The sequence below is a fragment of the Hypomesus nipponensis genome, chromosome 25 (assembly GCF_054491055.1).
Source record: "Hypomesus nipponensis isolate SF chromosome 25, ASM5449105v1, whole genome shotgun sequence".
NCBI classification, from domain to species: domain Eukaryota; kingdom Metazoa; phylum Chordata; class Actinopteri; order Osmeriformes; family Osmeridae; genus Hypomesus; species Hypomesus nipponensis.
The window spans coordinates 9,482,371-9,508,336 of NC_140385.1; the positions used below are offsets into that span (position 1 = coordinate 9,482,371).

The window sequence follows — 25,966 nt, forward strand, 5'->3', positions numbered from 1 at the left end:
CACTTGCAGGATGAATGGTCAGGGCAGGAGGATGGCGGCCACCCCGGCGGCGCCTGCCTCTGCCCCAGCCACGCCGCAAGACGGGCGCCCCCGTCCTATTCTGATGGCGAGAGATTTCGATCCCACCCCGCAGTCTCTGTCCCTTGGCACTCCGCCTGCGACCACACGGGGCACGGGAAAAAGCTTGCCGCGATCTAGGCTCGGCCGATTAACCCCAAAAAAGTTGACGAGAGCTCCACGCACAACCGCGCGACCTGCACTCCTTGGAATGAGCAGAGACATCAGGCTTGAAGCAGCTCTTCAGGTAATTAGTGCGCGTGGGGGGGGGGGGGGGGGGTTTGAGGAGGTGGGGATGGGGGTTGGGATGCAAAACACTTGATGACTGCTTCATGTTCTCATTTCCATATGAATAATGCACTCTCTGGCTATTTGCGTCAATCAACAAGCCTCGTTTGGCTCCTACTCCTGGCCCTGTCTTCTCCAATCTGCGAAAATCCGTTCTTCACTTTTTCCTCTCTACTTCAGTATACTATGGCTTGGTGGGTTCGATTGTTTCATGGGGGTTTAGGTTGACTTAGGTGCTGTTCTTTGGGCGTATGTGAAGTCTTCCGTGGTGCTGCTTGTTAAAAAAGGGCTATGCAAATACAGTTTGATGGACTGAGTTGTTGACGAGTCCCTCCATACGTACCTCCTCTAGGTCCATCTCGTCAGGGTTGTCCCAGGGTTTGAGGAACTTGCCCGTGCGCTGCTTCTTCAGTGGCACCACTATCAGGTAGTATCCCCTGGGAAAAGAGCGACGTTCGCCAAGTCAAGTCAAAGGTCACGGTGACTTCACTTTTTTTTTACTCTGCATAGAGTGCGTCTGGTAACTTTGAAGGTCGCATGCAAAGATTAAACACAAAACAAGCCGACATCAAAGCCTTCAGAGCTTTAGCCTAACACAATGCAGACGTCCTCCCTGGGGAATAGCCCAAACAAACACTTGAGAATCCTCTCATCCCGACAGTGTAACCCCGGAGAAGGATTTGGGGGACGAAACAAGAAGAAGAAAAAACATGACACAAGTTCACAATTAGCGAGTTGCGTAAGCTATTATCAGTCCATTAGGGTCATTTTTCTCACGTCTGGAGTTTTATGGACGCATGCTCAGGGAAAGTCGGGCATGGGGGTCACAACCAGCTGAGGACCAGTGTGGCTGATAAGGACCACTTTGAGAGACCTGGACTTAGAGGGATTTTCATTCCTTGGTTGCAGTGGCAAGGGAGATAATGGCCTCTGCCAGTATTTTGGTGAGGGCTTCCTTGCAAGGCACTGAGCAAGCTAGCGTCAGCCAGAAAAGTACTGAGGCAGGTTAATGGGAAGTTAATTCACTAATGTCCTGTCATGGGAGAGAAGGAGCTTCACGATTGTGAGTAGGAAGCACTTGACCATGAAAGACCTTTTTCTATATCCGAGGGATTCAACCACAACACTCGAGTCATATATGTAAAGGCGTTTAGGAGGACGGTTGTACAGTGTGTGTTGTGAACATCCCTCGAAAGGCTTAGCAATATCAGGGCGATGAATAATCAGGTTTAAACTATCCTGATGCTGGATGCCAAATGGGGCTTAAGGTTTGTAAATAAGCAGATTAGGGCAACCACCGAGGCGTTTTAATGAAACACATTTAAACGATGCTAAATAGCTAGCTCGACGAGTGCACACTGGCAATTATCCACCAGGCGACAGTCGCTCCTCGGGCCCTTACTTCACTTTCTCCGAGGTCTGCACCGACGGCAGCTCGACGGTCACCATCCCGTCAGAGTTGGTCTTGCCGATGGGGTAGGGCTTGGTGCGGAGGATGTCGGGGGCGGTCATGGTGGACACCCGGTGTTGCAGCCCTCCGGCACTGTTGCCTCGGTTGGTCAGCAGGAAGGAGTACTGCGTCTCGGGCTGCAGGCCGGTGATCAGCTTCAGGGTGAGCTTCCCGTCCACCTCCACACTCTGGCCGTTGTCGTAGAGGATCTGTGGACAGGGGAGACGTCGTGGACTTTGTATCACGTTTGGCTAGACCTTTTGTGACTAACCTTTCAATTCAACAGCGCTTGGTACATGTTGGGGTTATGGTGAACGTTAACCGTATCTGCTGTAACGAATGGATCGTGGGGTGCCACGTGTTGATGTGTTTGATGTATCGTAATATCAAAAGGTCTATATGTGGGAGAAGACATCTGTGGTGGTCAAACATGAATACATGGTTGATGGGCAGCGTGACTCACTGTGAAGGGCTGAGCAGGGTTGTAGTTGTCCGGGATCTCCCATGTGAGCAACACCGACGTCTTCATGGCAACTTTCACGTGGAAGTTTTTTGCAAACACTGCTAAAAGAAATGGGGAGCAGACGATTTAGACACAAAAAAGACAACCCCCATTGATCGTCCTCGTCTCAGCTTCAGTTCTGGGCCAGTCTTACCTGTTTTGAGTTTCCAAATAATATCTGTACTGTACTGAATACTCCCTCCTTACCTTGTTAACAGCGGCAACTATCTTAACTAGTGGCTGATGTCTCATTGGCTGACAAGACGACAAGGGACACATACACATACTTACTCCACCTTCTACTTAACATAGAGTGGGGAAGCTATGCACATTTAACAGCTGTATACCGATCCTGCTGCTGATCCAGTACTGTGTCTTCTGCCTTGGAGGCCAGTAGAAGAAGACTTCTGAGGTTGGTGGTGGTGGTGGGGTGAAGCTGGGCAACAAGGTGTAGAGAGGGGAGGGGGGGGGAGTGTTTGGGGAGGGGTCCTACCTTGATCCAAAGGCTGTGTCCTGAACTGGACACTTGGGCTATAGGGGCCAAAGCCTTTGCTGGTGAAGGCGCACATTTTGATATCGTAAGTGGTGTCCGCCTTAAGGCCGTCCAAGATAACGGTGGACTCCGGGGCGATGATGAAGAGCTCTGAGGGGCTCCTGGGGCTGTTGATGTCCTTGTACTGGAGAGCATACTTCACTATAAGGCCATTACGCTCTGCCAGCAACAGGGGCTTCCAGCTGACCTGAATGGTCGTGGTGGTGGCCCCCTCGCTGGTGATGCTTTGCGGGTAACCGCTGGGGACGTCCTCGGTGGTGGTAATCTCTTTGACCGTCTCCTCACCGAACCCCACCTTGTTGCGGGCGGACAGGCGGAAGGTGTAAGACGCCCCCTTGTGGATCTCCCTGGTCGTGTAATGGTTCTCCCGCTCAGGGAATTCGATAACGGTCAGAGGGTCCACGTCCTTCCGTCCGAAGCGGAGGCGGTAGCCCTGGAGGGGGCCGAAGGTCAATGCCGGGGGGTGCCATTGCAGCAGGGCTGTGCCCATGTTGGTGGTGCTGACCATGAGCCGGGGTTTTTCAGGAACTAAGCAACACCAGCAAGAAAGGAAAACGGTTAGAGAAACACCCAGGAACGATTTCCAATATTATGCAATAAACACTATGTACCACATAGCAACTGTCACAGCAAGCAGAAACCTCGCAATAACATGACACGGTATGAGAAGCCATCTTGTAAATGGAATGACTGTCACCCCTTGATCTATGTTTTACAATGGATACAATTCCGACAATACGAACACTACTTAAGAAAAGAACGCAGATCATACAATGTCTGCCACACTGCTCTTGCTGTTTGCTTTTCTTCCGAATCAAACCATCATGGCATTCTTTGTACGCTTCTTACTGGGAGTTAACCTGCCTCTCAGTCTCACACTTTCCTGCCTGTATCTTTACACCCGCAGGCAGGTGCGACATGAAAAGCTTTTCAGAAGGATTAAACGGCAATTATATGTCACATACAGACACGGAGAAGCACTGCTGAATTGCCGTTTGAATTGGCGTGATGCAGCACTCTCGAAAGAAAGCAATGAATGCCGAACAGACTGCTGGCTGCTTTTAATTTTTTTAAGTATTTCTTTTTCCTTTCCCCCCTCTTCATTTTCCCATTAGTCCTTTAACCCCTACGAGCATTTCAATGTCAAAGGGACGGGTGTGTGGAATTATAACTGTTGTCACATTTGAGGTGTAATTAGCCGCATTCACACCTTAATAGCCATCGGTGGGGGAGAAGGTTGGCTTCCTTTAATCTCCAATGGGTGGCTTTTCAGAGCGTTTGACAGCATGAAATGTACTGCATTCAGGAAGGACTGTGGGAGGCTAGTGTGAGAGGAGACAGACTCTCTTACCTGCGCCAGTGGTGGAGATCAGCTTGGGCTTGCTGCGAGCCCCATCTCCTTTAGTCGTGTAGGCTGCCACGGCAACAGAGTACGTGGAGTCAGCCTGCAGCTCAGTGATGACCATTTCCTGTTCAGAGGGGAAGACGGGCGTTTAGAATCCTGAGCTGTACCTGTGTCCCCCGCAAGGGTGTGGGGCGGAACCATACTGTCCAGCCAGAGACAAATATGACATACACATTTCCCATCGTGCTTTGGGAAAAAGTCAATACACAATTCTATCAGATTGATTTCGATTTAGCAACTGCAATGGTTAATAGTAATTTAGTAATACCATATTGTCATTGCCTGCAATGATACGAGTGCCATTAACATCCATCACTCCATGCATATGAACTGGATAAGCGCACACCAAGAGAGAGGGATCCAAAAATGATAGCAGAAGTGCTCTAAAACTGGTGGATAAAGACCAGGTTTACAGTCCTCAAAGATGAACTACATGCATCATGCTTTTCTGTCACAACCCCCACCCCCCCAAAAAAATAAAAAATAAATAAACATAAACTCTGAATATTGGTTTGTATTGTCTTTGAAGGCCCTCTGTTAGTCAAGCCATTCTGTTTGAAGTTTTAGAGCGCAACCACGGTTAGGGGGTGAAGCAAAGCTCGCGACAGATCACCGGTCCAAGGGACACGGAAGGTGAAACATGCGGGTGAGGCAAGGCAGAGAGGGGGGAAGCATGACGGACGTTACATCTCCACATCTACTCACATGTTCAGTTGAATCATCATATTCCCACTGATTACAATTTTGAGAGTTTGAAGAGGAAGAAGACAAACGAAACAACAGCTAAGTACAGAGTCAGAGAGATGAGGCGTCCACTGAGGGTGAGACAGAACATCATATGAATATACTGGATGATTCCTATCGTCACCCATTTAGAGAATATTTGGACATGTTGGTGGGCATTAAGAAACCAAGGTACAAAGTGACACACGCATTAATGTTTTTTTTTTTCTTCCTAGGGCTGTGGTATTGGTGCCCTGGTGTCCAAGGATAAATTCATTTGTATATTCATCATAGTATTTCCCTGATCACTGGAACTCAGTGGTTTAGAGTCATTGGTTATGCTTCATAACATTACACAAGCTATAATAGAGCTCTGTGAGTTTGCTGAGTCAGCAGGGACTACCGACAACGACTTCTCACTTCTCAAGGTTAGAACGTATATGTGTGTGTGTGTGCGTGAAGAAGTGAGAGGCGGAGTGATTTACCTGTGCATCGTCGATCAAGATGTCCTTGATGACTGGCTGTCCTGTAGGCTCCCCATTAAGCATCTTGACATAGTGCACCTGGTACCCTCGGATCTGCCCATGTTGTTTGGTGGGCATCGGTGAGCGCCAGATCACTTTAATTGATGAGGAGTTGATAGCCTCCACCTCGACTTTACGAGGTGGGCCACTGGGAACTGGAGGAACACCATGGGATAAAAGAAAAAATGTCAAGATTATAGAAGACCCCTTCTCCCCCCATTTTCTTTTCCTGGCCAACTCCTTTCAGCAAAATACCGGGTTGGAAAAAAATGACAAAAGGGGAGCACACTGCAACAAGCACTGCATGACATCAATATTTCAACAATGGCAAGGAAAAAGAAAAACAACGCCAAAACAGGTCTGACAACTGACCTAATCTTGAAACATTAAAAATGGAATAGTGGATAAAAAACATGGTATTAAAATGTATTTGTTAAAATAGAAAAATGGAGCCAAAGCAGGTGTTTCAGAAGTTTGAAGCACTGCAAGAATTTGGCTATGGAGCATTGAGGAAAAAGTTTTAAAAATGCAATAGTATTTGAAAAATAAAATGTTATTGGCCAAAGGAACAAAATGATTCCTTTCAACTTGTCTCCTTCCCACTGTTCATAACTTGGCATTCAGTCAAGTTGCTAAAAAAACTCAAAAGGTTTAACAATGCTATAAAACATTTTTTCCAAAAAGGACAGTTGGGACTGGAATTCATCTTTGAAGTCAAATATTGTCAGTGCAGGTGAAAATGCCATACCATGTGTTGAAATTAATGTATTAGGGTTAAAATTCGTACAAAAAAAAAAAGTCAAAAAGTTAGTCACAGTCTGCTTGGTTACAAAAAAATGCTGTTGCAAAGTGAATCCGAGTTAGAAGATTTGGCCCAAAATGAGTTAACAGTGCATGTTTGTTTGAGAAGCAAAAGGAGGAGGAGGCAGAGGGGGAAAGGGTATGAAAAAGGGATTGTTGAGCGAGGAAAACGCTGTTAGTGTCTGAGAAGGGGGGGCAGGTTAGAGGGTGGACTATCATTGCAACGGGGACAGGGGCTTTTGAAAACATACCATCCTCCTCGGTGCGGACAACTTGGGGTAAACTTTCCGGTCCGGCTCCAACGTCCGTGTGAGCACTGACTGTCACGCGGTATTCTGTCCATTTTTCCAAGTTTTCCAAGAGGTATTGGGAGTTTTGAGAAGGAATGTCGGATATTTCGCGGGTGGTGGTGTCATCCCCTTCAATTGCAGTGTACTGGACGGCGTATTTGGTTATGATCCCGTTTTGTAACTCCGTAGGGGGTGGCCGCCAACTTACCAGAATATTGGTGGAGCTGGGGCTAAAGCACCTGACGTCCTGAGGTGGGGCGGAGGGTTCTGATAGGAGGATTTGGAGGAGCAGGGGATTGTTTGGTTGGATTGTTGGTTTCAGTAGAGTTGGATTGGTTGGATTTGTTTCAAGGAGGGGTTCATAGGAAGTTTTGTTTTGTAATGGCGAGATGATGGTGATGGTGGTGGTGGAAACGACAAAACAACAAAGGAAAAATCAAAATGACACAAAATGAGAACGAGGAACAACCGAAAACATGTTGTTGAGGAAAAGGTTTCATAAGTCAATGAATGATATAAAATTAAGATGAGACAAAAGGTGAGACCAACACTTTCTCAAAGTAAGATCAAAGTAAAATAAATAACTGACAGACAGACAGACATTGAGAATGTATGGATGGGACTGTAATGAGATAGTAGTACACTTTCACAGTATTTATAACCTACCTTGGTTTAAAAAAAATAAAAAACATGATTATACTGCAGCTTGTCCTATATTACATACTATTGGGCTTTTTGTCCCTCACATGTAAATATCATATTGATGTATAGTGATGTTTAAAGGCGCAGAAAACGTCCCTTTTCACTTAAAATTCAAATTCAGACGTCTAATAAACACATCCTAAATTTGGCAAGCAGTTACCATCAATCCAAAAACATAAAGGTTGATGCTTTCGATATAGCAAAAGGTAGAAAACATTGTGTTGGTCACCAACCTTTCCGAAGCCTGTTGGTTTGTGGTAAAAGCCTGATTGTACAACAGAGAACTTTCCAGGAGACATGACTGACTGTTTTCGAAACATTGGCATGCATACACGTTGCATTGATGTTTAGCTTCTGTTTACCTCCCAGCATCTGGGCGGTTTGAACTTTTGAACTTGGATACCCACCTGCTCTCTGCCTTTGTGTCTTACGCAGACCTCAGGTTTATTAGAAAGCTGCTAAAACCAGCCATTAAAACGATTGTAGACAGTCGCCATTTGGGCTTTTTTAGCTCTTTCGCAATTTGTGTTGTAAAACTTGTCAGAGTAAATGATACATGAACAATATGTTTTAATCTCTCAATTAGAGGTTTTGTGGAATCACTCAGTTTCTATGTGTTTAATAAACGTGAGGTCTGCAAGTGTGGGAATCTGCCTATCTTCAGAGAATATAGTGATTTTTGAGCTTTCTACGGAACTTTTTCATAGTAACCAATTTTCTGATTATCTTTATGTGCAGGGTGACATGACTTCCCCTTGACCCCCACAAAACAAAGATTTGCTAAATTTAGTTTTGCGGAGAAAGCTCAGACTCATTGTGGAAATACTGGTGGCTGACATGCAACGTCAAGAGACAAGGCCTCCTCCAATATTAGACTAGTTCTAATCTTTTGCTAATCAGATTATAGACAGCTGGATGAAGAGTAGGGGAATAAGGGAATTCAAATTAATAATTGAAAGTTCGATAATAGCATTTGAGACATTTTAGCATATTGCTGGAGTGGCTACTGCCTACAATTGTGACCTTGTCATCTGGATTTTACAGGTTAGTCTGAGTAAACACTGTCCACACACCCATATCACGTGAATAGGTGCAGGGGCAGTTTGACTTCAAAACAGCTCTTTATTTGTTGTAGTTGTGGAAAAGTGTTCCATTTTCAAAGACATCCTCACTTTTGTTTGATGGTTTGTATGCCTTCCATGTCTTTAAACCAAACAACTCTGGAACTGGCGATACCTCATTCAAATAGCAGAACACCGAGTGGGGGAAAAAGTGGGCGCATTTGAAAATGGAGGACTTGACTTTGCCTGGCCAACTCCCCGGAAAACTGTCTAGCCATGACTTAGATATGGAGGAAGACCTACGTGTTTGAGGAGTTTCAGCTGAGATCTCATTAGTGTAGGCTCCGACACCGTGCTTACTACGCGCGGCTAGCTGGAACGTGTAGGTCGTGAAGGGCTTCAGGTCCTTCAGAAGGTACGTGGAGGTAGGCTCGAAGCTGACGCGTTTCTGTTGAGAGAAGGAGCCATGTTGTCAGGGAAGCTGCACTCGAAATAGCAGGTCACATACTTTTCACCCACGTCCGACTGTGAACACAATTACCCAGACTTCTGTTCTTGTCTGAGTCATGGCATGCAGTTCATTCAGGGCAGTACTTGTACAGTAAAAGAAGACTCAGTACATATTGATTACCTCCTCTTTGTCATCGCCCTTTTTATACAGAAGTTCATATCCTGTGACGGGATTGTCTTGTCCTGTTTGAGCGGGGGCTACCCATGAAAGCAAAATACTTGTTTCTGATTTTGCTTCTCCTTTGAAGTCTGTTGGCTGGGATGGAACTGGGAAGTCAGAGAAAAAACAGATTTAGTATTTTGAAAGTAGCATTATGTACACCATATTATCAAACCACTCTTGCTTGCAGGATCAGAGACAAGAGCATTTGAGACAAGAGCATTTGGGTCTATAACAGACTTCTAAAAGCAGTCTAGAGTTGCCACGACTACTGCATTAGCAAAAAGGAAAAAGATTACAGGGATAGATCACATATGAATAACGGCGTTAATCTTCCTCAAGAGATAAACAAGGCTTTACGTTATTGGAATTCATTATTTTCAATGATTTTTGTCATTCAGAATGCCAAATGGGAAACGAAAATCGCTTGGCACTCAAGAGCCCAACGAGATTACAAGTGTTTACAGCTGCGGTCAACACTGAAGAGACTTCATAATAAGGGTGAGTGGAAAAGCTCTCACAGAATGAAATTTGGTCGTTAAATTAGCCCCTTGAAACTCTGTCAACTGTGAAGTTGTCGAAACTTGTTCTTCCCAGAATGTTAGTGATTCCAATGATTTCCAAAATGATAAAAACAACATCACAGCAAAATAAAGAACCCCACACAAGCACACCCCCTGATCTTACCTCCTGTTTTGGCAATGATCTGCAGGTCTGCCGAAAGAGGTCCATCTCCCACCGATGTGTATGCCAGGACCTTGATGTAGTAAGTCTTGTTGGGGATGAGGCCTTGGATGGTGAGGAAATTGGACCCCCGGACAATCTGCTTCTCCCACAGGTTCACAGGCTGGTTGGAATCCATGGTATAGTAAACCCGGTAGCCCATGATCTGCCCGTTGGGCTCCTCCGGTTCGTCCCAGTGGATGACCGCCGTGGTGGCGCTGAGCATCCGACCCCTGACCTGCCTGGGGGCTGTGCTGGGCGCCTGCTCTGCCGTTTTGGCCTCGATGCCCTCGCTGGGAGGCCCGCGGCCGATGTTGTTCACCGCCAACACCCGGAACTCGTAGTCGGAGTAGGGGCTGAGTCCGCCCACGCTGTAGCGGGTGGTGGCCACGCCGTCAATCTCCTTGTATGTGTCGTCCGAGTACTTGGACTTGTGCTGGATGACGTAGTAGGAGACCGTCTCGGGGTTTCCCGAGTCCCAGGTCAGCGTGATGCTGGTGGCTGTCCGCTCCGTCACCACGGGAATACCGGGAGGCTTGGGCAAGGCTGGAAAACCAATGTGGTGACACAGGCGTTGATTCAGAGCGACTCATTATACACAATGTATATTGTCAGTGTGCAGCCCCATTATGGCAAACGGCTGGGCCTTATCGAGTAAAACAGACCCGAATCAGTTGATTGGATTAACACTGATGAGGCTATTCAAAACATATCAAATCGTAAGGCAACAGATAAAGACACTGCAGATTATTGTATTATTTGTCTTGTCTTCATAAATCTAATTAGTACAGTGTAACCACTGTTTAAGTAGTGTAAAATAGATCCAGGGCCAAGAGACTTGAAGTCTCCCAAGTTAAACAAGCTTGGCTTCCCCTGCAGTAAGTCAGGCTTTTCTCAGTGTTTATCTCTTTAATAATTTAGTTGGCTAATTTATTGCTTTAATTTACCACACAATCCGCAAGGGGCGAAAGATATGAGGGCAATGGATTGTCTTTATATTCCATCTCCAGTGTATAACTGGGGGTGGTTATTGGCAGCCTTGGTTTTATTGTGACTAACACTCTCTGTTATGTCTGGGAGAAAGCAGGCTGTGTGTGTGTGTGTGTGTGTGGGGGGGGGTATAGGAGGGCAATCTGGGATGTATCTCACTGGTATGCTGTCTAGGAGATATGATTACACTCTGATAACTAGTCCAAACACCACCAATCATAGTTCATACAAGCCCCTTTTTCCGAAAGCATTACAAAACTGAGATAAAAAGTCAGATGTAGTCCATATCTAGCATCTCAGGCTGGCGCCAGCACTTTTCGAACCTCCCTTACAACATGAAAACACGACATGGACAGGTAAACAATCTGTACTCGGGGTGGTCCGGTAGCTCATTGGGTAAGCGCTCGTGTACCACGTAGGCTGAGGCCTTATCGCAGTGGCCCGGGTTCGAAAACGGTCTCAGAAAGCAGGGAAAATGCCCCCCAAAAGCATGCCGTGTTTACCTTTGACCGTGATCTGTGCCACCGCCTCGATGACCCCCAGGGTGGACATGGCTACGCAGGTGTAGTTGGCAGACTGGCGGACATCTGTGAGCTCCAGGACGTTCCGCCCGATGGGCATGTCGTCCTCGGGCGTCAGGTCTTCGGCTCCCAGCATCCACTTGACGTAGGGCATGGGCGAGCCCACGGCCACGCAGGTGATGTTCACGCTCCCGCCCGGCATGATCTCGTTGTCCGTCGGGGGGATGGAGAAACGCGGCGGCACGCGGCGCACTGGAAGAGACCAACGGGAGGCGAAAAGGGGTGAGAACGCGTGCGGGCCCGGCAGAGACGAAAGGTTTCCCATCAACATCCGAGAGAGAGAGAGATAAAAAAAATAAAAATACATGAAGAACTTGTGTTATGACAAATACGCAAAAAACACCATTGCGCACGTTTACGTCACGCCCGGCGTTTATCTTTAACGTACTCGTTCGGATGTCATCTACACACACATAGACGCTTGTCCGGGATGGTTTGATGAAGAGTGACACAGTTTCACAAACACGTTCAGTCCAGGCCTAGCACGGGGCTCATTGGCGAGCCATAGCTACAGACGTACAAGACCACAGAGTACATGCACGGATCATACCATCTAGAACAGCACAGAGGAACTGGAGGTTCGACAGCATGCCCACAGTTGAGAAAAGCAACTTCAATGCTGCGCACTTCCAGTTGATGTGAAATAATGTGCCGCATCACATTGTCACATCACACACACATAGAGGCCCCACAAGAGGGTCAACATCCAACGACTAAAAGTACACGGAAAAGAGTGCAACTTGTGCCTTTCCTTTGGCTGCTCAAGACTCAATCAAAAAAGTGGATACACATTCCAAAAGTAATGTCTTTGAGGAAATAATGAAAACCGACTGGAAATGACTTTGATTGAAAAGAAAATTGTTGTGAAAACAAAAGTAAACATCCAAATGCGCGTGGAGACATGGGAGGCGGGGCCTGCTGTGGGGGTCCCTGTCATGCACACAAGCACATAGCTGGCTTGCAAAGGCAACCATGTTTGGGAATCGGAGGACAAGGAAGGAATTGCGGGGGAAATAAATAGCGAGAGGCACGTACAAAAAAAAAAAGGAGACAATCACGAGGTCAAGGAAGGGTTAAACTAGCAGTGGAGGGTTTCTGGGAAACAAACCCAACCAGGAGCTAAGAGTTGCCAGGGCAGGACGAATGCACAACGTCACTGACAGATGCCTCAACATCACAGGACATGGAAAGGGGGGCACAGAACCAAAAAACAGAGGAGAGGTTTTTGTTTCCTTCTCAGGTTTAAAGACGTATATTGTATAAGATTCAAACATGGAGGATAAGCGGGTACATTAAACAAAAGAGGATGGTCTGGGATAAAAGGGGTGTACCGGTTACGGCTTTTAGAGGACTTAAATCAAAAGAATGAAGTCAGTGTTACTGCTTAGAGCAATTGGTCCCTGCAGACTGCCTGGACACTCTCAAGGCACATTGGCGAGGGTATTTGGAGAATGCCGTTGGCTCTGCCTCATGCCTGGGAAAAGATTAATCACTGTGATAGTCCAGCAGTGAACCTTAGTGATACTAATAAAGAGTGAAAGACTCCCAGCGTTTGATCACGTTGAATTAAAATCAAACGAGCTTGCCTATCAAATGTAGGGCGTTAAGAGGAGTTGACTAATGTGAGGCAAGAACCTGCATGTTTACTCGACTTTGAATCCCCTCAGTATGCATCGATGTCATACATAAAAAGGGCACCCACACACTTCGACCAAATATTTTAACTATACCTGTTTAGTGTGGAACACAATGAAATCCAGACTTTGTATTTAACGTTTGATAAAGTGTTAAATGGCAGCCTCGTTTTATGCCGCCTATTCTGCTAAGCACACTGTGCTTCTCCAGAGAACAATTCTCAGAGACCTCCTTGCATTATTAAATACAACTGTTCACTCACTTAATATTTAATTTATATCCAATTGGATCACACTCCCCCAAGACAATGTTATCCTGCTTATGTGACTATCATTGCTATCTACTGGATAGAACCTTGACAGGGAAAGTGTATAATGGGAAGGAGGTACCGTTTTACAGTTTGGTGCTAGAACTAAATATTGATTACAGCTGAAGAAAACTTAGATGGGACCTTGCCAACAGGACTGTGCTGTTACGAGACCAGCAGAGGGATTCTTTGTATCTAGTCTTTCGTCAAGTCGCTCCTCAGAGAGAACCGTGGTTCATATCAACGTGTCCAAGCAGCCCCGGAGCAAAGCAGCTCTCTGTTCCAGGAGCCTGTGGTGACGGAGGACGCCCTTCCTGCTCCACTGCTGCTGCTGACACGGTCGCAGAGCTGGCCCGAGTACCCAAGCAGCAACACTGACAGGCTGAGGACACCAAGGGGCAGGACGAAGGGCAGGGCGAGGGGGATCTTGGGCTTCAGCATAAACAGGTCCCCATGCAAATCAAACACCCCCAAACGATGCAGAGAGATCCCTTTCCCATCCCACCCTCAGGATGCACACTTCTTGGAAAAAAGACATGCACCACTTTTTGGACAGTCAAGCATTGGAGCCAAGACCAAGGACATTCTTAATGAAAAATGTCAACGGGGCATAAAAAACGACAATACAAAGCTGTCGATATAGACATGATAATACAATCGAGAACGAACAAAAAAAAATCATGAACAAAAAGAGCACGCAAGTGCAGCTACATTCATTTCATTTGTATTCTTGAGCATTGTGCTTTTTTCGAGGCAATAAAATGAGTTGTCTTATTTCAGTTTTGTGAGGTTGTTAAAAAGTGAAAACACACCAACCTTCTCGCAGCTCTGAGGGATGTAGGGGTTTGATGCAGAACAAATGAAATGAGGAAAGGAGAAAAAACAAGGGAAACACAGAGAGAGTAAAAAGGCCATGTTCAAGGCGTCAAACTGCTACTTGACAACATCCCTGCTTAGAGAAGCTTGTTTCGAAGCAGGGAGTCCACTGCATTGTCCTGAGACCCTGGTTAAGAGATGCATTCTCCACTTTTAGCACTCTGAGGGTCAAACAGATACTTATGCTTCATTTATATCATACAATTCAGTCAGAGTCATGTGGTTTCTTTAGTTACCTTTTTTTTCTTTTTCTGAATTGATATTTAATCTATAGCAAAGAAATGCATGTGGATTTTTACAATGCACACACATTATGCAACACATACTGAGCAAGTAAATACAATGCTGAGGTTTAGGACAAAGTCTGAACAATCTCAATATCTTTCTCAAAATAAAGTTTTGTTTTGTTTCAACATTTATGAGATTATACTGTATGTTGGCGTTTTCTGCACAACGTATTTTTTATTCCAGTCCACAAGACTCTGATAGAATCATGTATCATACTTATTTAAGAAAATAATTTCTGCTAGCAAATTGAATATTCGAGGCTATTCCATATTCAACAAATAAATGAGCTAATTTCATCATTATGAAAATGTAACAGTTTAGGTGGCAACATATAAGACCTTCATTTCCTTTCCATTACCATGAGTAAAAGCAATAAACAACATTTATTCTAATAGATTTAAACTACTATTTGACTATCACATGGAATGTGTCAAGCTGAGGCTGTCAGTTCATGACTATTGGAAGAAAGGTGTTCATGAAGGCCATTTAAATTAAATATAAAATTTACAATATTAACAGTTGCCTTGTTTTTTATACAAAGCATTTGAATTATAACAAATAATAGATTCACGCATTGTACACTAGACGTTAATATCGATGAACATTTTTGAATAAGAAAACTGAAAACAGTTACTCTTTAACATAAATTCAGTATTTCATTTAAAACGTAATTAACCAAGAAAGTTAAGCGTTAAAGGTAGTCCTTCCAATGTTGCTCAAAGGGGGAAAAAAAGAAGAGAAAAAGATGATCAGAGAGGATCAGCAAACTGCTAGGAATAAGAAGGGGTTGGTTGGGGGGAGGGGGAGGGGGGAGGGGGGGTTGTCCACCCATCTCCCCTCCCACACAAACAGGAGCAAAAGGCAATTAGTAAGTACAGACACCAAGCAATCATGTCATTGGAGTTAGACTCAGGAGTTAACAGAAGAAAAAAAAGAAAAGTACGACAAAACACACAGGTTCAATTCAATGCAGGTAGGTCAAAGGTAGCAAGAAAAGAGCCATACTTACAAGCTTCCACATGGGACCATGGACTGGATCGGCTACTCCGATCGGCTACCCATTACAAATCAGTATCTCAACACCCCCCCCCCCCCCCATCTCACCAGGGGAATATTTGATGCGATACACAATTCAATCTTTTCCATTGGATTTTCGAGAGACAATTCCCAGCAGAGGAGTACCGCCCAGCGTTGGTTCCTACCTCTGACGTATAGATTGGCCGGAGCGGAGTAGCGGGTTCCGTCGTTGTTGGTGGCCACGCATTCGTACTTCCCCTGGTCGGACTCCTCGCTCTGCTCGATCTGGAGGGCCCCTGTGAGGGGAGAAGAAGGTGGTCGACGAGAAGCACTGGTTAAAAGTCGGATGTTGCGACGCGGTTCACAACACAAAGCAACTCGTAAGGTGTCACTGGGGCGAACATGTCACTGGGACCCCTTCACTGCTAGCCTCGCTCTCTTTGTCCTTTTCAAGACTCTGTCACGGGACAGTTCTAGGAAGTATCCAAGGTAAGGAATAAAATGGATCTCCATGAATCCTGGCCAGCATCTATGATTGCAGTGATATATCAGTAAAACGATTCGACCTCCGGGCCTTTGGGCTGTAGAGAACGGGTATTCTCATATCTGCAGGGGTCATCCTATTCCACAGGTTGAGGGGCTTTGAATGGACAATCACACAATATGTTTGCTGAGGAAACTGATATTCCTCCTGTCACTCGACAGTTTCCCCTATCATCCAAGTAGCCTGATACACGTTTACAAGAAATCTCATTTGGGATTTACGGTTTTAGAACCGTACCTACATGAAATTAGGGTTGTAGGTTTAATTTTCTTAGAATCAGGCCAGCAAAAATCATAGGGGAAAAACAACAATTAACAACCATAGAGACTTGGTGTATCTACTGCCCATATAACAAATACCTCATCATGGACTTCGAGGGTGAAAACAAGCCTTGGTACATATCGCAGCATCTAAAAAGGCACTCGTCTTTTAAGCCAATGTAAAAAAATATATATGCCAAACTTCGACTTGAGGAATAGGGGCAAGCCCTACAATATACAACATTTCACTGGACTGGTCAACATGGGGATGAGTGATACTGCTTCCAGGAAGCATGAATCAAACAAAAGAGGTTTACAGTATACAAAAGCAGCATAACAAGGGAGGACAATTAAAAAAATAAATTTAGGTATGAACTTTAGCATATTCAATCACAGATCAAGTATAATCTTTACCTATTAGGATGACTGGACTTCATCTTATCGAAGTCAGTTAAAAAAGATGCAGCCTCTACAAAAAATTTAAAAATGCTGCTTGGATATTTGTTAAAAAAAAGTATTTACCATAGTAAGTTTTTAAACCAATGTATTACCCTCTGTCACAAAATGTTGACATGCAGATCTTTCCTAATAGCAAGAAATGTATGTCGGCAGAACTTACAACCTTCTGACAACCCTTAGCTGAAAAATAAAATGCAATTGTATTAGAAGACAAAATTCAAAATAGTGGCCTGAGCCAACAAGAAGGCAACCAACCACTGCTTTAGCTTATGAAAGCTACAAAAGACACCCATAAAAATCCACCAATGGGATCAGCAGTGTGGTGTCATATGACCCAGGGAAAAATAGCTTATGCATCAATCACTCTCCAACTCCCATGTTACGCGGCAAAAATGGACCAATCCGGTCCTCGCCAGACTCAACTGTTTGCCTTTCCCCAACCCTGAAGAATAAAAAGTCAAAAAAGTAAAAGCCTTCAAACCCAAGAAAATTAAGAAAAATAGGTGAAAGAGAAAAAAAGCACCGTAGAAACTTTATCAAAAAAGTAGTTGTTTGGGCTTTTTTATAGAAGGTACAGGAGAGGAAAGCAAATAGAAGAAATGAAAAATAGTTTGCAAAGATAGAAAGAAATTCTTTGGGAGAAAAAAGCAGAGGAAAGGCATTGTTGTCTTCAGCATGCCTGCGTGATTCCACAGCATCTGTGCATATTTTTAGTGCTGAACAAGAGCAGCTAAGGGGGAAAAATGTTTGGTTGTTTTAGTTGGACAAAAAGAGGGACACATGAGTCGCTATGGCCAAAAAGAAAACAAAAGTGAGAGAAAAAATAGATTTGGGGAGAAAAAAAAATTGTCATTGGATATGCTTATTTGAGCCACAGCAAGCATATCACAACTGATTTGAAAAGGCTCATTAAACCAAAATGAAAAGGAGGAAATAAAGCATAGACAAAATATGCTAATATGTTAAAGAAACAGGACAAATAAGGAAGGAGGGTCGATATGGGGAAGAAATATATAAAGAATAATAATTGTAAACGGGAAACAGGACAGAAATGGAGTCGAATGGGTGTACAGATGGATGATGAATGGGTTGACAGCAAGAATGAATTTATTTATTTTTTCATTCTGTGAACGTCAGTTCAGCACTCTTACCTCTTATTGGTGTACCACCTGGGTGGATAATATGAATGCAAATAAGATTAGAAAGAAGAAGCATTAGTACGAGAAGATAGAGGCTGGGGGCTTTGGAAGAAGAATCAAATTAGATTTAACAGAGTACGTAAGTAAAGGTACTAGAAGACAGAACGAGAGAAAGATAGAGAGAGAAGGAGAACGAGAGAGAAAGAGAATCAAAGAGAATGAGAGAGAGGTTTGTTGTACTCTTTGCAAAAAAAGACAGGATTCATCATAGGAAGCTATCATAGGTCAGAGAGAAGAAATTTCAACAGTAGTGTACCACAGGGGAGGTGCCAAGTGGCAAGGCTTCTGAGGACCAGCTACTGAAGGGAAAGGCTTGAAGGCATTTGGATGTGAGATGGGAAGAGACTCATTTAAGAGACCTGAGACCCTTTATCTTGAACCATACAGGACCATGTTACTTCCCTAACCGTCTTGGTACATCTGCTCTTAGTGTCTGCAGTGCTGGTGCACAGTGCTTCAGTGAGTGACAGGCTGAGTGAGTTACCTCACAGGTGTAGAAAAGCCGGAAGGTTCCACAGCTCAGGTGACAATATGGAAGCTTCTTGGATAAAGTTCTAGTGATGTGTGCTCTGGTGTCTGGTAGGTAAGTAGGACAGGAACGGTGTAGGGTGGTGGTGGGGGGAGGGGGGTGGTGGCATTGTGTGTGGTCCTAGTGTTACCTCTGTGACTACACTAACTGTTAGTAAAATGCATGCCATGCATTTTAATAATAGTATTTGGAACATGGAAATTAGTGGGAGTGATGTGTGCTTCAGAACTAAGCACTTACCAAAGGATTCTGGAGATTTAATATACGGAGAGAAGAAAGACAGCATAAAGATATGATTATATTCCTTATGTTAAGTTACATGGGTTTGTTAATGCTTTATCAACTCTACGTCATAAGAGTATCAAAGGCGCACACAAAACGGGTTAATTTACACAGTTCTGTTGACAACAAGGTAAAGGGAAGGTTAACAAGACCAATTAACACTTAAGGACAGCTGAGAAACTGGGAGGAGACAAGTAGTCAAACAAATAACACTAACTCTACAAGTCAGAATTTAAACAGATTGTTAGTAAATTACCAACCAAACTAAGATTCAATTAATGGTAGACATATCTGATTACAAAACTTCAGCTTTAGAAATTGTGGATTCAACTTAATATTCGGAGAGTCAGGAATGATTTGTTAAGGGATATGCCACAGGCACAGAGAAGCAGAGGCTGGAGAATACAAAGGTAAAGCAGGAGCAAGATATTCAGAGACTAAACCAAAGGGTCTGGGAAAGCTAGACGCTGTCTTACGCACTACTGTGGCAAATTGGTATTAGGAAAAAATCCAGTTAAAATGCCTTTCTCTAAAGTCTCATCCTTAAAGGAAGTTTTATAGATAGTTTTTTTTAATTAAAGAGCCAGAAAAAGTACAAAATTGTCTGCCCTATTCACTGAGTATTTGTCAATGTAAATGTTTTCCTTTAACTTTTGGTCTATGAGTCATTCCTTCCAACATTTTAATTCTTGAAAAGCAGAAGGTGCTCCTTTGAAAGTATTCACTGAAGCCAAATGGTGAGTATTAATAATTTTGAAAAAAATAAATAAAAAATGACTGAAAGAAAAAATAATGGATCCTTCAAACACTGCACAGAAGCAGTTGAAAGGCATCAACAACTAATTGGAAGAACGGTCGCAGCAGTGAGCAATGAGGAAGTCAGACCGAAGCCAACACACAGACAGGAGACAAACCCAACAGTACTGGAAGACGGGGGACGGGGACCGACAACACACACGGGGGCACACGAAACAGTAGAACGAAAGGAGCAAGGAAACACAAGGCCATGACCTATAAAATCAAAAGCCAAAGGTTGAGGAGGGAGAGAAGGAGAGAACAAAAACAAAAGGACATACAGTAGGGGTCGACAGATAAAGACAAAACCCTATATTCAGTTTTTTTTTTGTTTCTTTTTGTTATTTTTTTGTGCACGTGTCCTTTTTCTTCAGTTTTTTTTTTAGTTCCGAAGGCGGCGGCGACACCCTACCTGATCTGAGCTGTTTGATGCGTCCGTTGTTGTTGGTGGTATTGACAGGGAGGAAGTCCTTGAACCAGGAGATGTCCGGGTCGGGGTTGCCGCTGGCGGCACAGAGCATGGTGGCTGTGCGAGTTCGCTCAACCACTTTCAACTGGGGGCCCATGTCTATGGTGGGGAAACCAGGGGGAAGCTGGTCCTCTGCGAAACAAACAAGAACCACAGCGGCGTTCAGAGGAAGCACGACAATGAGCCTCCCCCTGCTGCTCCCACTCCACAGTCGAAAGCCACAGGGTTAATCTGGACAGAATCAGTACTTTAGAGAGTGAGTCAGTTGAAGAGGAAATACATCAGGGAAGAAAGTGGAGAGAGAGATAGAGAAACATGCATATTTCAATTTTGTGAACCCTTTCTATAGCTCTTTTACACCGGTTACTCTTTAGTCTCCATGCTGTGGGTTTTTCCACAAGGATATTGCACACAGTAAGACAGACACAATATTGTGAGAAGACACAAAACACATACAGTGCAATACATCCTGCAGAAACAAGGACTGTACAGAAGTACTGATTGAACAAGCAGACCGAGATTAATAAAATAAAACTGATACTTGGTACATTGTTTTCAAACACGGATGACCACTATATTTGAGCAAACTGTCTCTCGTGTTGAGATCAACATCTCTTTAAAAAGTGTTTGTGTCTACACCATTGTAGCCACAGTATATAGCCTATATACTGTAAGATTGTTGCGTAAACGGCGTGGCACTGTTTCAGGGTGCAGACAACGAATCCATGCATGTCAGCATACATGCGTGTTTGTGTGCGCGCGGGTGCGCGCGCGAGTGAGGCAGTGTAGCATCCGTCGGCGTGCAGGCGGCACGGCCGTGTTGCGTAAGCTGTTGTGTTTGTCGCCAGCGCCACAGCGTGCCAACAGGGAGGAGGCAGGCTGGCTGCTCAGAGAGATGCAAGACCAGATAACTAGCACAGATCCCTGCTCCCCTGCTTTCAACTAAACAAAGACAATCAAAGGCATACACCACCTCAGCATGGTCTGGCTTTTCAGCCTCTTTACAGGAAGTTACTACTGTTCACAGCAGGAAGAGGTCGTTATCATACCTGGCGAACCACGCGGTACAAAGGCATCCAAAATGGATGCTGTTCAATTTAGTCTTTGGCTATGTGGACTACAGACACCCTACGGTGGAGCTTTAGCATACAGACTCGAAAGAAACACAGCCAAAATGGATGCCGCTTGACATTGGTTGAGCTAACAGCTAGCTTTGAGGGCTAATGCACAGGACAAGATGCTCGGCATAAGAATGGCAACGTGAACACCAAAGCCTCCCTCTCCCTGTTGTGATATGGCTTATGCACATCCCTCCATCATTCTCAGAAAAAGGCGCCTTTTTTCCAGTCACTCTCTTCATTAAATCTTCACGAGGACACATCAGGCTGGAAACAGCTTTGAGACGCCGCCGCGCCTGCTCAGCCAAACGACAACCATGGCCCTCTTCCAGCGTTGCTCCTGGCTAGGCCTATCTGCCAGAGAGAGGATACCTGAACGGGGTCAATCCTTTCGTACAAGACTTCATTACAAGTTTGAAACTTCCGTTTGAACTTGAAAACTTTCATCTGCATCTCAGCGTCCCTGCCTGAATTGACACACCGTATCATAACATGAGACCAAGTCCACTTGACAGATCCGGCTGAATCCTTATTAGACGAACCCGATGCAAGGGGGTGACGATGATCAAGTGATCACCGGCATTGTGTTTTTAATGCCCTCGACAAAGAGCCTCAAACAACCTTGACTGTGGTGCTCATTAGAGGTAAATACCACAAGTGGGTGCTGCTAAACTTAGCCTCTCCTGTGGTGTATTGAGCTACCTGTTAGACACAGGTTGTGGGCACACAATTAACATCTTCAGTTACAATCAATCACACCACAAACAAACAGAATCGAGTAACTGATCACAGAGTAACAACAGAGAGTGGACAAAAAGACAGGTGAATGAGGCACATAATGTCCCTCAAGGAAAAACAATACTACACTGCTCGTTGCATGTACATGGTGGATGTCCGTTTGATTTGTATTAGCTGTTCGAAGTTAGTGAGTAGTAACTTGAAATGATTTTAAGGAAAATAGCCTGAACATTTCTCCTTTATAACTACTCCACTTCCTATAAAGAGTTTTTCAGTATCCCAAACTATAAATCTAGCAAAGGAATGTCTTTCTATTTAACCCTGAATGTGTAATATTTAATTGGCTGGTAGTGACTGTTACTACTACATAAAGACGAAGAAACCATTTTGGATACTGAATAGAAATGCCACCACTGTAATATATGGATCTCAGTTATGGGAAAAAAAAACGGGACATTTCTGTTTCATAAAACCCACCGCCATGTTAAAGCACCATTTCCGAAATAGCCTAATGAAAGAAAATGGGCTTGGCAAAGGTGTTCGTTTCAGCAGCGGGGCAGGAGGGAGAGAAAGAGGAGAGGAATTAATTGTGCGAGGTGGTTCTCTCCCGAGCCCTCCGCAGCCTTTCCAAGGTCGAACGGAAAACCAGTCGATTCTGAAGCGAGCCAGATGCCTACCTGCTTGGACACAATAGCCAGGAGTGTGCCTTGAAGCATGGCCGCATGTTGAATATAATAATTGGATGTGACAATCCATGCAGCCCAAAAATCAATGTTGGGGGGGGGGGGGGGGGGGGGAGTGCAATGTATTTTTGCTGGCTAAAAAGGTGCTCAAGAGATCGTAATTTGGCTGTCCTCTGAGAAATATGAGAAACATAACGGGTGTAATTCTGGTCGACCAAATCCCCTTCATTATTACACTCTATGGAATAGAGAGAAAAAGGGAGACCAGCGCATTGCTTCTTTTCAAACACACCCTCATGCTCTGCCTTGACAACACAGTCTTGCTTGACACAATCCCTCCATAAATGCAGACAGTTTGACAGACCTTTGTTAAAGCACTGGTCTCTGACTCATGACAGAACAACAATCCTATTGACTGTTGAATGCTTGCATTTATGACTGTACTGTGCATGCTAGAGCTGGATTACTCTGTAAGAGAGTCATAGAATAAGTCTCTGTCAAGTGTAATAAGAAATAGGAATCTTTCTTGATGCAGTGTCAACGGTTCCTATCCAAACCTCATACATAGGCAGCTGATGTGGCTTGGGGCGGTACATTAAAAACTAATTGTCTGGTACCAAAGTTTCTGGCCTTTTCGACAAATTCCTGCTTACCCCAGAGACTTAATTTACGGCCTACTTCGTCCGTCCTCCTTCGATCAGCCAAGAAGTCATGACATCAGCTGTGAAGTATCTCCGGACAGCGCTGGAACACAGCTTAACAGCCAAGGTGCTTTGAAAGATGGTCATTTTCTCTCTTCCTCTCTCTCTCTCCCTCTTTCTCTCTCTCTCTCTCTCTCTCTCTCTCTCTCTCTCTATCTCTCTCTCTCCATCCCCTCCGCCATTCCCGTACAATCATTCACCCCATCGAGCGAATTAGCATTGAGATAATAAATAAGGGGAGGAAATTAAACACATTCTCCCACTTCTAGTGTGATTAACAACTGAAATCCGCCTCGCTGCCGCAGCGCTTTCTGAGAGTGGCCGATGGGGGACAGCAAAAACCCGATTAATCGCTATTTAATTTGTGCCACAGACATGTTTGTTGTTGTCTTTTTCCCCCCTGAAACTTGAATTATTGACAAACAGTTAAAAAAAGGGAGTGAATTAATTAATCACAGGGGACAGAGGCGGCTGGCCATTTTTACCATGTGCTATGTTTGCAGTTCCGCTAATAGTCTGGGCTTGGTTTTCAACTTGTGGTCACATTAATTATCTGCTAAAACCTAATTCATTTCTGCTGCAGGAACTCTTTGGCTGTTTCACCGGTTAGGACTAGAAATTGGGAAGAAAGTTAGATGTGTGTGCGAGCTGTATAGGTAGAGTTGTACAGCACAAGTACAGTTCTCTACCTTTTACAATATGTTGAGGCACTGAGATAAAAGGTTAAATAAAAAATAAAAAACTATTTTTGTTCTTTTTCCAGGCTTCTCCACTGAAAAATGCAATCTCAAGGGCAGTTTAAGACAAGGGCAGCTTCTACTTTAAACCCTGCCAGAGATCTTACTGTATATTCAACAATGGTTCTACACACTAAATTAGATGGAGAGAAATGCTGAAGTCACCTCCTGTAGAAGTGCTGAGCGTTGGGGCCTGATATAAAAGGACTACCAATGACAATTTGCACACATTAACCAGTCAGGCCATCAGCTAAGGGAATGTGGCGCCAAGTATGTGATTGGTGGTGGGGGAGGGGGAGGCAGGAATTGGCTCAAATAGTCCCTCAGTGAGCATATTTTCACTAAAGACATGAGGTCATTGGGCATAAGCTTGGGCCATTAGCAGATGATGAGAATCGATCACTCATGTCTTCTCTGGGCATCTCTCAGACCACACGAGCTCACCGCAACAACACAGGCCTTTCCACTGTATAAAAAGTCACTCTACTGGTGACTCCATGCATCGGACCAGCTCACTTCGATTTATCAAGACTACAACTAACCCACCGCCCCCTAAACCCAAAGTCCACTCCCTGCCGTGACACCCTCCAGCACACGTTGTGATTACGCCTGACAAACATAAGTAATATTCTCCTTGGGAGGACCCTAATTAAATGAGGCTAATTGAGTCCCAACCGACCATGCAAGCATTTGGAAGTGATTAGTTACTGTTTACCCAACCAACTAAGCCTGGTGTTGCCTACCGGGCTGACAGAGGTGGGGGGGATGTAGTGGGATATAATGATAATGTGGTTCTCTGTATGAGGAACGTTTCATCTGCACCGTAAAATGGCAGCCCGGTCTCCCTCTGACCAGGGTGTCCTGCTAACGATCAATGTTTACTAAATGCTTGAGGGAAAATAGTGTGGAACATTGCTCAGTTGTTACCTCATTGGAACGTTGTGCCAGTCCGACAGGTTTAATATAGCTATTGCCAGTTTTCAATGCCTTGTACCTGACCTAAAGCGTTTGGATAAATTGACGCTTGTCAGTCTTTGACAGGAAGTTAAAGCGTGTTCTTTCTGGGTGGCATTGCTAGATACTATTTTTACGTTTCTGTATTGTGGTGAGTATGATACTGTATCAGTCAGAAATGACAAGCTATTTTGTTAACGTGGTAGACAAATACAGTGATATATTTTTTTTCTTCACAAACCACATTCAAGTCCAAAATTACCCAATAAGTACAAAGGGATTTGGGGAGAAAAATAAGCCTTTCGCCACGGTTGATTCCCAAACTAAAGCAAAAAAGACATAAACCTTTCCGGTCACATTCCAGGTTTAATTCTGTGCTTGCTGCACAGGCATTGGGTTCAGTCAGCCCCTTTTTTCTTTCCACACGAAGCTACTTTTCTCCCGGGGCGGTCGACTTAGTCCCCAAGGAAAATCCCTGCAGCCCCTAATAAGATATATTTGTTGGACGTTTTGAGTGGATACAATCTCCTTAAAGAGGCTGTCACAGGTCAGTTGCTGTGGCATTGAGCTGGAGAAAGGAGCATGCCAAGACAGCATTGTTGTTTGGGAATCCCTATCCCCAAACCCGAAAATGACGGATTATCGAATTGCTGAAATGTTGGGCTGCTCCTCAAGTGTGGCATCCATCCCTCTTATATTTCCTGTCTTCTTGCACTGCGAGACAAGCTCAGGATTCCTTTGTATTCTTTCGGTCCCACCCGAAGAGGTTTTAAGGCAGCACAAAAGGGGCACGAGACATTAACCCTTGAGTATGACATCAATGTGCTTATTTCGTTCTTTTTCAGAAAAAAAATCTAAGCTCCAGTCAAAGCTCCCATCACTGCAGCACAACATGTTATACTACTGTTTAAACACACATATTGCACTGTATACACTGTACTGTATATGTAATCAAATTGGCAAAAGAATAAGTGAATTGGTACAGTCTCACCAGAAGATGTTAATCATGTTTCTTTTTGGACCTGGACTTGCTGAGTGTGTGGCTTTGCTTGCTG

General features: G+C 44.5%; 1 protein-coding gene across 1 annotated transcript in view; it reads right to left on the reverse strand.

The window, feature by feature from the left end:
• ptprda (protein tyrosine phosphatase receptor type Da) overlaps nt 1-25,966 on the reverse strand; it is a 132,576-nt gene that overhangs the window by 31,621 nt on the left and 74,989 nt on the right. The window contains exons 5-18 of the mRNA XM_084690958.1: nt 19,924-20,112; nt 15,629-15,739; nt 11,243-11,512; nt 9,714-10,295; nt 8,988-9,133; nt 8,660-8,804; nt 6,555-6,860; nt 5,464-5,657; nt 4,961-4,987; nt 4,202-4,319; nt 2,791-3,378; nt 2,259-2,356; nt 1,748-2,004; nt 689-782 (exon numbers count right to left, since the gene is read on the reverse strand). Coding sequence (XP_084547084.1) covers nt 689-782; nt 1,748-2,004; nt 2,259-2,356; nt 2,791-3,378; nt 4,202-4,319; nt 4,961-4,987; nt 5,464-5,657; nt 6,555-6,860; nt 8,660-8,804; nt 8,988-9,133; nt 9,714-10,295; nt 11,243-11,512; nt 15,629-15,739; nt 19,924-20,112 — 3,125 coding nt within the window. The remainder of the gene's footprint in view (nt 1-688; nt 783-1,747; nt 2,005-2,258; nt 2,357-2,790; nt 3,379-4,201; nt 4,320-4,960; nt 4,988-5,463; nt 5,658-6,554; nt 6,861-8,659; nt 8,805-8,987; nt 9,134-9,713; nt 10,296-11,242; nt 11,513-15,628; nt 15,740-19,923; nt 20,113-25,966) is intronic.